At 33.4% G+C, this 11,750-nt stretch overlaps 2 protein-coding genes across 2 annotated transcripts; both read left to right on the top strand.

Annotated features, from left to right (window-relative positions):
- Positions 1-438: 438 nt before the first annotated feature.
- On the top strand, positions 439-2,887 carry LOC133801612 (peroxidase 19). The gene is made up of 3 exons (XM_062239856.1): positions 439-1,046; positions 1,140-1,340; positions 2,135-2,887. Exons 1-3 carry the CDS (start codon positions 783-785, stop codon positions 2,711-2,713), a joined length of 1,044 nt encoding a protein of 347 aa, XP_062095840.1. The 5' UTR covers positions 439-782; the 3' UTR covers positions 2,714-2,887.
- A 3,071-nt stretch (positions 2,888-5,958) lies between these two features.
- Positions 5,959-10,487, top strand: LOC133801613 (uncharacterized). The gene is made up of 7 exons (XM_062239857.1): positions 5,959-6,121; positions 6,214-6,305; positions 6,381-6,447; positions 6,777-6,807; positions 6,942-7,082; positions 9,878-9,903; positions 10,005-10,487. The coding sequence occupies exons 1-7, from the start codon at positions 6,005-6,007 to the stop codon at positions 10,062-10,064; spliced, it is 534 nt and encodes a 177-aa protein (XP_062095841.1). The 5' UTR covers positions 5,959-6,004; the 3' UTR covers positions 10,065-10,487.
- Positions 10,488-11,750: the final 1,263 nt, after the last annotated feature.

Here is an 11,750-nt window from a genome sequence, read left to right as displayed (position 1 = left end):
GACACTTTAACGTGTCCAATATCACATGAAGTGATACTCTATGATTGGTTAGCGAAACTGCTTACTACTTATTAAATTAAAATATGTGAGCTACGGTATTAGACTGCACCAATAACAATATGTCAACTTTTTATGATACTGACCACATGTTTGGTGTAGTGGTAGGGATGACTTTTGCTGGCATCTTTCCTTGCTTGGGTCGAATGTTCGAATCCCACCAAAACCTCTCCCGAGAGGGATATATGTACATTGGTCCTTGTAGCCAAGTTATGTTGTGGCGGTGACTGAATTAAGAGATAATGAGGTATGAGTCTCCTATACCTGGGTTCCGGGAATCGCTATTACAGCCAAAGGAGTGGGGAAATGATTTACATACAACATAAGATCCCTTTTTTCTTAGCAAAAAAAAACTCTTTATAGTGGTGCCACTTAGAAATACTCTATTTTTACATAAAAGTCAACATAACTATTGAACTAGCCATGTGAGGTGAAAAAAATTGAGTAAAAAAGTTTAGTGGTAAATTAGAGCTAGCACATCAAATCAAAGGGGGCCTTTGTTTGTCTTTTATTTTATTTTTGTGCTCTTTCTCAAGTAATAAACCTTCTGTTTTCCTCTTCACAAGGCTTCACGGGTCTTGATTCTCTTCCTTTGTTTCCTCTACGTGGCAAATTTCTAAGAACTTTCACACCAACACTTCTTTTTTATTAACCTTTTTTTTTTATTATACTCTTTTCTCCACTATTATAACACCTTTGTCCTAAACTTCCCAATAATCCAAATCATGTTTGTCCCTTATTTTTCTTCTTCTTCTTCTTCTTTCATTTCTTTGTCTATTTTCATGCTTGTTACACTAAGTAGAACTTCATTTTCATTAGCCAAACTAAGTCCTCCTCGTCCTCATCGCAATCTCTCGGTTGATTACTATGCCAAGTCATGCCCTCAACTCGAACAACTGGTCTCTTCCGTCACAGCCCAACAGTTCAAAGAAGCACCAATCTCAGGCCCGGCAACCATCAGACTTTTCTTCCATGACTGCTTTGTCGAGGTAATGCACCTTACTTGGTTTCCAAATTCACCTGACAAAAACACTTGACTGATGATTTGTTTTCTTTCTTTTGCATGGGGTGGAATAATCAAGGGCTGTGATGCATCCATACTGATAACATCCACACCAGGAAGCAAAGTACTGGCCGAGAAGGATTCAGTGGATAACAAGGACTTAAGGGAAGAAGGGTTTGAGAGCATTAGGCTGGCCAAGGCTTTGGTGGAGACCAAGTGCCCTGGTGTTGTTTCTTGTGCTGATATTCTTGCCATTGCAGCCAGAGATTATGTTCACTCGGTAAACTCTTGTTTGATTTTTCTTTCTTTTGTGTGATTGAAGCCTTAACTTGATCAGATAAGAATGGAGTGGTATATGACTTCTGGGGTTGGAATGACATAGCCATTAGCCAAGGTCCCCCCACAACATAAAATGCCATTTTTTTAGGTGTGGTCTGAGTTGGTCATCTCAGAAAGAAGTTGAACTCTTTTATGGGCAAATTTCTGTTATGTGATAGAAGCTTTAACTTGATCAGATAAGAATGGAATGGTATATGACTTCTGGGGTTGGAATGACATAGCCATTAGCCAAGGTCCCCCCACAACATAAAATGCCATTTTTTTTTAGGTGTGGTCTGAGTTGATGATGATGTGAAGAACCACATGCTCATCTCAGAAAGAAGTTGAACTCTTTTATGGGCAAATTTCTGTTATTGGAAGAAAGTGCTTGTGAAGCCATTAGTACATTTTTTTGCCAAATTTGGGGTAAGAGTCAGAGCAAGTTGGTATTGCAGAGAAAGAACCCTATGTGTGTATACTAATGTTTAATGAATAAAATTTTCTTGTTTGACAAATTTGTTTGTAAGTAAAAAACTAATGATGATAAAGATGCTTCAAAAGTAATGAGATTGGAGAGGACAAAACACTGCTTGTCCTTGAGTGGTTGTAGCCACTGACTCTCTATTATTCAATCTTGGTTTTGTCTGAAATAAGGGAATATTGGCTGTAGTAGAGACTGAAGACAATATTGATTGGATTTTGTCATTTTTACAGTTATGTCATAATCATTTTTTTTAACAACTTGATTCAATTCAGGCAGGAGGTCCATATTACCAAGTGAGAAAAGGAAGGTGGGATGGGAAAATCTCAATGGCATCAAGAGTTAGCTCCAACATTCCCCAAGCAAATTTCACAGTTGATCAGATGCTAAAACTCTTCAACTCAAAAGGGCTTTCACTTGAAGACCTTGTTGTGCTTTCTGGTGCACATACACTGGGCTTTGCCCACTGCCAACACTTTGTTAGCAGACTCTATGACTACCGGGGCTCCAAGCAACCCGACCCGACAATCGACTCGAAACTCCTCAAGGCACTAAGAATGTATTGCCCACACTATGGTGGAAACTCAGATATAGTTGCACCCTTTGATGTTACTACACCATTTTCATTTGATCATGCCTATTATGGGAACTTGGAGAGTAAATTGGGTTTGTTAGCCTCAGATCAAGCCCTGTTTTTGGACCCACGTACTAGACCTTTGGTTCAAAATTTGGCCAAAGATAAGAAGAGATTTTTTCAGGCCTTTGCTGCAGCTATGGAGAAAATGGGCTCAATTGGTGTAAAAAGAGGAAGCCATCATGGAGAGAAAAGAAAAGTTTGTAGTGTGCATAGTTGATTAGACTCAATTTATTATCTTTGTCCTCTATTTTATTGTGTCCATCACTATTGATTTGCAGCCATCTGATTTCATCAAGTTGGTTTTTGTTCTTAAATGAGGCCTTTTTTTTTGGTGAATGTCTAGTCTAGAGAGTAGAATGAGTTTCAATAATATGTTCCAATTAGTTTAACACACCTTGATTTGTTTTAGATTTTGTGACATTTTGCATATTACTTGTATTACATTACAAATTTGGGAATTTACTTATTTGGTACCTTATGTTTTTGTAAAGTATCATTTTGGTACCCTCTGTTTTCAATAAAATAATGCTCATATGGTACCATGTATTTTAAAATTATACATATTTGATACCGTAGACTCAGATTTGATAGATAAAATTTTGTCAATATGATCAAACTGTCATTAGTTATATGTAATTAAGTAATTAAATTTGAATTTGGAACTTACATAATTGACAATAGTTTGATTAAATTGGTAAAATTTTATTAATTAAATTTGAGTTCAGGGTACTAAATATGTACGATTTTAAAATATAGGGTACCATATGAGCATTATTAAAAACAAAAGGTACTAAAATGATATTTTGCAAAAACACAAGATACCAAATGGTTACTTACCCTTATATTTAGAAAGAAATGTAAAGATTATGGCAACTCTATTTTAGTCTTTTTTTTTAAAAAAAAAAAAGTTATGTAGCCTATTTTCATAAAAAGTATTAGCCCTATCTTGACACTAGATTTTGTCAACGACACACTTTGAATTTGAAAACATATTTACATTTTAAATAATAATTATTTTCATTATGCCATGTAATGAAGCAATCCTTGGAACTAAAATGATTTTGTGAGCTCCTATTGTGAATTTTTCTCTTTCTAAGAGAACAAATAACCATTCTTCCAAGCAAACTTTGTGTAATCATTCGATCATCGGATTCTTTGAGCAGAATCAAACTTCAAGTAATCCACATTTTAGTTCTTGAATTCAACCAGCTACATGCTGTTCTCAATTCTTGACCAATTGATGGAGATTAAATATTCTTATGAATTTCGAACACCAAAAAATGGTCCGGCCAAGTGTTCGAGTTTAGTCTGGATTTGCTATAAAAAGTTGCTTCCTCTTCGAATTTACTTAAGGAAAGATATGGTCCATCTTGGTGAAAGTACATGATGAACTTTCTTACATCGTCTAGGCATAAAGGTTTGGGTGGGTGAATTTTCTCATTGTTATGAGTGTTATGTGTATACTAGGGTTTTTGATGGAGGCTTGCTTAGGAGAGGATGATATAGTATAAAGCAAAAAAGGTGTGTCATTGTCTTCTGCACATACCCTAACACACTAAGTTCGTGGCTTTAGTGTGCTGTCGCTGCAGTTTCGCTAGGCCAATCGGGGATGGGCTTATCGAGTCTGCCCCATGCCTGGCCCTAGTGGCCACTGGCTAGGCATCGTCTCGCCTCACTATGCTCTAGTGGCTATTGGGCATAGTGCCTTTAAAATATGTGTTTTATGAACTACGTTTTTATGGAAATTATTCAAATGCATTTTATTTAATATAGTTGTTTTTTAATACATTATTTTATTTTATGAATAACTATATGAGTTATAACTTTTGATAATATAAGACTTTATGTTTAGAGAGTGCAACAATTAATTGTTAGTGGGCAAATCTCATAGTAAATAAATTAATTTATTAAGCTAAAAGTTAGCTATGATTAATTTAATGGAGCTTAAATTATGGTAAATAAATCCCCTAGCTAGCTTGATAACATGAACAAAGTATTTAGTAAATTAAGAAATAATAAAAGTATTGTTACATAATAAAGATAATAAAGTATTATTCAATAAAAAAAATATTATTTCAAATTGTTATTTGAAAAATAATAATATAGCTTTTCATTATTATTTATGAAATAATATTAATGGAAAAATAAAATATAATGATATTTATAGAAAATTAATTAATTATATACATTACTTATATTGTATAAATAAAGTGATATAATTAAAAATATAAAATTGGAAATATGTACTTTACAAAAAAGATGACGCCTAACATAGTCCATGGGCTGTGATGAGCGACCAAGCCCAATAAAGTGAAGGGTAACTTCATCAGGAAATTTAGAGCATCGGTAAATTTTTTAGAAATTCTGAATAATTTATAGTACCAAAAGATGTTTTATTCGCGCATAAAAAAAATTAGTCACGCTTGAAACAACTTATTTAAACATAATTTTCGATATTACAAATTACTCAGAATTTAATAAAAATTTACAGAATATTCTGAATAACTAAATAACTAAGTCATACAAAAAAATGTTTATACTTTTTTAGACCTTGTATTTTTTCTCATTACCTATTTTGACTATGTGTTTTGACAAATTATTTTTTGAACCCTGTGTTTTGTAAAATAATTCAAATAGACTCATAAACTTGATTTTGATGAACAAAAAATTGAATATAACAACATAATTCTTAAGCAGAATGACTGTATTTTTGTTCTGAGTTGTTAGTTTGATGAATTATTTGTGATTTTAGTTAAAAAAACTTTGATCAAAATCGGGTTTATGTGTCTATTTGAACTATTTTAGAGAATATAGGGTCCAAAAAATTATTTGTGAAAATATAGAGTCTAAACAAGTAATGAGACAAAAGACAGAGTTTAAAATTGTATAAACCCTAAAAAAAATTGCAAAAATTAAGCCAAAAACTATTCACACATAAATTCCGAATAATTTATAGTGCTAAAAAATTAGTCACGCTTGTAACAACTTATTTAAACATAGTTTTCGATATTACAAATTATTCAGAATTTAATAAAAATTTACAGAATAACTAAATAACTAAGTCATACAAAAAAAGTTTATACTTTTTTAGACTTTGTATTTTTCTTCATTACCTGTTTTGACCATGTGTTTTGACAAATTATTTTTTAGACTCTGTGTTTTGTAAAATAATTCAAATAAGCTCATAAACCTGATTTTGGTGAATAAAAAATTGAATATGACAACACAGTTCTTAGACAGAATGACTGTATTTTTGTTCTAAGTTGTTAGTTTGATGAATTATTTGTGATTTTAGTTTAAAAAACTTTTATCAAAATCGGGTTTAAAAGTCTATTTGAACTATTTTAGAGAACATAAGGTCCAAAAAATTATTTGTGAAAATATAGAATCTTAAATAAGAATTGAGATAAAAGGCAATTTAAAATTGTATAAACCCAAAATAAAAAAAAAAAAATTGCAACGTATGTGACGGACAAGTATCCTATACATAGCAAAACACCATACCATAATGTACGCTCTTTCCGTCCTAGTTCCCCCTTTCGCCACAATTCGAATCAAGCGAACCCAACCACCGATCAGGGCAATGCGAGCCGTGGTTCAGCGAGTGGCCTCTGCCAGCGTCGAGGTCAGCCACTCATACTCGCACTAGTCACTACACTACTACTCGTTCATTCCTTCATCGCACAACCACTTTCGGCTAAATGTCATCACTTTCAGGTGGAAGGTCGCACCGTTTCGGAGATTGGGCCAGGCCTGCTCGTCCTCGTCGGCATCCACGAGTCCGATTCCGACTCCGATGCCGAATACATGTACTCTTCTATTCTGCTCTCTATCTTTTTTCGAATTTTAGCATTAAATTAATGAAAGTCGATAATCTTTGGTAGATGCCGGAAGGTCTTGAACATGAGATTGTTCCAAAATGAGGAGACTGGCAGAGGGTGGGACCAAAATGTAATTTTTCACTCTCTTTCTCTGACATCTTTTCTGATATCCGTACTTATATCTGTACTCATATATGTGATGTGATGTTTTGGTTAGGAATAATGAAATTGAATGAAATGGAAATGAATCAATTTTTATTCCATTCATTTTGTGGATTGGAATGCCATTTCAATGAAAATGATCATGCAAAATTGAAAAAAAATTTACCAACTTTTTTTATTCATATTATTTTTCATTCCAATTTCTATTCCTCCATTTTCATTATTTCGAGTACAATTGGATTGGGCATATTTTTACATTATTTGAGTTGAAGTCATCCTCTTTATTTATCTTTGCAGGTAATGCAGAGGAAATATGAAATTCTACTAGGTAAACTCTTTCTTTTTTTCAAATTTTTATTTGATGATAGCGCTCGTCCGAGCTAAAATGTGCTTTACAAAACTATTATTGTAAGGAAAATTAGTAGGAGAATGAGGTGATGTTAGTGTTGTGTCTTGTGGCAGTGAGTCAATTTACATTGTATGGATTCATGAAGGGCAACAAACCAGATTTTCATGTTGCAATGGCACCCCAGAAAGCAGAGCCTTTTTATGCTTCTTTAGTTGATAGGTTCAAGAAATCTTATAATCCTGACGTAATAAAAGGTATGCTTTTGCTTTGGACTTTTCTGGTCAGTACGCTTACTTGTTTGTAGAGCATATAATGTGCATTAATAGATTAGAAATGGCTGACAGTAGTTAAAAACAGCTCAGTATAAGTACTTTTACTACGATATGATATTAAAAAGGACCAACCCACTATTTGTGTTGCGATAATTAGCCACAAACCAATTGAATACAAATGAAAAAACAGATCAAAATTACATATACAAATACAAACAAAAACACTACAACATACACGATTCAATGAATGTGGTCTACATGGGAGCAATCAATCTTATTGATTGTTTTCAACTTCCTCTTGACTGTTAAGATCCATATATTATAGACAAAGTGGAATGGGAAATTCTTTCTTGTATTTCCTCGAAATTAATTTTAAAGTATATAGAATACTATGACTTTTAATTCTAAGAAACTAATCAAGCTCTAAATTAGAATACAATTGATCAACTAATGGAAAACTTCTAATAAACAAAATATGAAAGAATGAATATGTTTTGCAGCTGTATATGCACACCATTCCCTCAAATCATGTCAGTATTTGTTGTGTCATACAAATCCTTAAGGCCTCAAGCTGGTGAGTAGATGTTCTTCCAGCTTGCTTGTGATTCTTTGAAATGAAATCCCTGGTAGCTCCTTGGTAAAAATATTTGCCAGTTGCTCATGTTCATTTTTTGAAACATAAGGGGTGGATTTCATTATATTATCTAGTTTCTCTACGATGAAATGTCGATCCACATCAACGTGTATCGTATAATCATGTTGAACTAGATTGTGAGCTATATGGATTGCTAACTTATATCACAACATATCTTCATACTATCTTTCCACTTGATACCCAAGTCTTCCATAAGGATCTTGAGCTGCAAGCTCACAAATTTCTCGTGCCATAGCCTTGAATCGTGCTTCTGTACTTCATCTCGCTACCACAATATGCTTCTTACTCCTCCAAGTTACTAAATTCCCTCCTAAAAAGGTGCAATACCCGGACTTAACCTATGATCTACCAATGAACCTGCCAAATCTGCTAATGTGTAGTTTTCTAAGTTGAGATCTTTGTTCTTATCGAAGAGAACACCCATTCTTGAAGTTGTCTTCAAGTATTGCAAGATTCGGTAAACTACTTCTAAATGACTTTCTTCTGGAGGATGCATGAATTGACTGATTAGACTTACATCATAAGCAATGTCTAGTCATGTATGAGCAAGTAGACGAGTTTTCCTACTAACCTTTTGCATCTCTCTTCCCTTGGCAATCATTGCATCTTCTATAGCTTCTCTTAACTTGTTATTCTGTTCAATGGGAGTCTTAGAGGGCTTACATCCTAGCGTTCTTTTCTCCTAGAGTAGTATGCAACTTCAATTTCCTTGAAGTATTTCAATTTTCCTAGTTCTTATCTCAAAAACTGCATTATGAATTTCTCAATTTCTTTGAGCTCATCTCCCAACATAGACTATCAAAATTGTGATTTGACCATCTCTTGAATTTTTGATGAAGAGAGTATGGTCACCTTGTAACTGTTTGAACTCCATCTTCCTCATCGTCGCAGTAAATTTTCCAAACCATGCTTTTGAAGATTGTTTCAATCTGCATGGAGCTTTCTTCAACCGGAACACAGTATGAGAGGGTTCCATGTAGGCCTCTTCCTCTAGGTTACCATGCAAGAATGCATTTTTGACACCAAACTGTTGTAAGTACCATTGAAAGTTAGTTGCTAAGGACATAAAGACTGTGACAGCGTTCATTTTTGCCACAGGAGCAAATATCTGTTGATAGTCCACCCCATAAGTTTGAGTGTTTCTTTTTGCTGTAAGTCTAGCCTTGTACCTTTTCAAAATCCCATCAGGATTATATTTCAGAGTATACACCCATTTACATCTCACAGGTTGTTTTTCTTTTGGTAATTCAACTATATCCCATGTCTCATTTTTTGACAAGAGCCCTCATTTTCTTTCTAGTCTTTACTCTCAAACTCGAGTGCCTCTTGGATTGTTTGTGGAGTTTTGATAGTTTGCAGCGTAGCGAGAAATGCTTTATGTGAGAGTGAAATTCTATCGAAGGAAACGAAATTGGCTATGGAATGTTGTGTGCATTTTCGGGTGTTCCTTTTCTGATAGCAATTGGAGCACCAGATCCATAAAACTAATGGGAGAATGTGAGGATCTTTTGTCACATGTTATGGGATTAGATTATTGAATTTGCATTGATTTGGGCTCAACTCTCCTTGAATAGAGTAGCAGTGGTGAAGTAAGGAGAGTGAGAGAGAGAAACAGAGAGATCACCACTCAAATAAAATGATAATATTTAGAAGCTGCAATTTAAAGCTCAATAAAATAAAGGGTTTATACCTTTTTGGACCGTGTGTTTTTTGTCATTACTTGTTTGGACCCTATATTTTGTAAAATGGTTAAAATAAAACCCTAAACCCAATTTTGGTCAATGTTTTCTCAACTAAAATTACAAATAATTTATCAAACTAACAGTTCAGAACAAAAATAAAATCATTCTGATTAAAAACTGCATTGTTATATTCAATTTTTTCTTCATCAAAATTGAGTTTAGGGTTCTATTTTAATCATTTTACAAAACATAGGGTCTAAAAAGTAATTTGTCAAAACACAAGGTCCAAACAGTTAATGGGATAAAACACAGGTCCAAAAAAAGTATAAACCCTAAAATAAATGATATAAACTCATATAAAGTACTCAAACTCTAATTGTAAGAAATGCCATGCATCAGTGTCTTGACTTTCTTTCTTTTTGGTGGTTGTGCTTGTGTAGATGGTATCTTTGGAGCAAAGATGAAGGTGAGCTTGTGTTATGTTTGTTATTTGAGTTATGTTTTTTGAACTATTTTGTAGAGATCACTGACTCTAGATTTTCAATTTTTATTTTTCTTATTTTAAAGGTCAGTTTGGTTAATGATGGACCAGTCACAATGCAGCTGGACTCACAATTGCCCAAATGAGCACAATGATCGTATTCATTGATCTGCATGAAGATCTCATTTTTTTTTTAGTATAATTTCAATATATATTATTTGGTTGTTTACTCCTTTATAAGGAATACAAAAGGTGTGTTTATTGGGTTCCTATTGGTTTACAGCTGAGTCTTTTTTTTTTAAAAAAATTAGAATTTTGGATAGTTTCAGTAGCTACTTTACATATGCACCAGATATGAAGATAGGGGCCCCGCGGGGACTCGCTCCTAATGGGGCGGGGAATCCCCGTCTTAATGGGGAACAGGCAAAGACGGCGATAATTTTCAATCCCCAAATGTTAAATGGGGCGGGGGTGAGGATGGTATTCTCTGCATCGATGGGACCGTTTATATTTTTGTAATATTTTATATGTATTTTATATATTTCTTTATGTGTTATTGTAGTATATGAGTAACTTTTTTAATGTTTTAAATTTTATTTGGGATCATGTTTATTATTTAACTCATAATATTTTAATTTACAATTTTTATTTTAAAGTTTTAATCTAAAATTGATTTTTTTAAATAAATGAGTTTCCCGTAAGAATTCCCCACACGTTGTGCAAATGTGCTTGATCATACTCTTAAATGATAATTTGAACCTTTTGTTTTTCAAAATAGAACAAAATAATATCATTAACCTAATTTTGGCAAAAAAAAAAATTTTAATACGACTAAAATACCTTCGATTTTATTCTGTTTTGTTTTTTTATTTGTATATTGTATTTTCAAAAATATAATATTTAATTAAAAAATTAAAACTTAAAACATTTTCCTAAGCTTGTTTAATTAAACTAAAATCTGAATAACTAAAACTAAACAAAATTAAAACAAAAACATAAAGCTAAAATTAATCCCAACTAATTTTTGTTCTTCCCTTTCCATTTCCCCTCCCGGTCTTCTTCTTCACCTTTTATTTTTCTTCTTTTTGCTGCTTGTGCTTGGGATGGAACCTTCTTTGTGCTACCGAATAATCGGCCAAAGTTTGTGTAACAGGGGAGGCCAGATCTGGTGGACTTGTTGCCATGAGAAATCAAAGATGGAGATCTGAAAATCATGGCCTTGGTTGTTTTAGGGTTTGTTGGATCTGACCTTGCTTCTTTAGGCCGCCGGCACAAACAGGGTCGTGGCTTGAAATGACTGACGAACTAGAAACAGGGGTCTGACGAGATGAGTTCTACAAGGAGATGCATGTAAACAAAAAGTACTGGTTTAGGGATTAATTTAGGGCTTGATTTTGGGATTTTTGGTTGTGTTGTGATTGAATCACAAATTGATAGCTCTTAATTTGATTGAACATGAGATTATGGGTTGTTTGTTTAAGGTCTAGATTTTATAATATATTTTTGGTTGTTTGGATTAATCTTTTTTTAATGAATTTGTGTTTATAAATTGGGTTCATGTGGTGGCACATGGGAAAATCGAGGTAGAGTAATTTTTTGACACTATAGTTCCATTCTCCTTTACTAAAAATATCATTTTATTCCATTTTGAAAAGTGAATAATCACATCACCCTTTAAAACAATTCTTTGCAATTCTTTGTTGACTTAAACTATGTCACTTAGTGTAATGTTTACAAGGTGTAATATTTAGGTTTAGGTGCATATTTTGGGTGCACATATGGCCCAAGCGGAATATAGTGGCCAATTTGGTATTTACCAAAAAAAAAAAAAA

This window comes from Humulus lupulus, chromosome 9 (assembly GCF_963169125.1).
Source record: "Humulus lupulus chromosome 9, drHumLupu1.1, whole genome shotgun sequence".
NCBI classification, from domain to species: Eukaryota; Viridiplantae; Streptophyta; class Magnoliopsida; order Rosales; family Cannabaceae; genus Humulus; species Humulus lupulus.
This window is presented reverse-complemented; position numbering and strand designations above follow the sequence as displayed.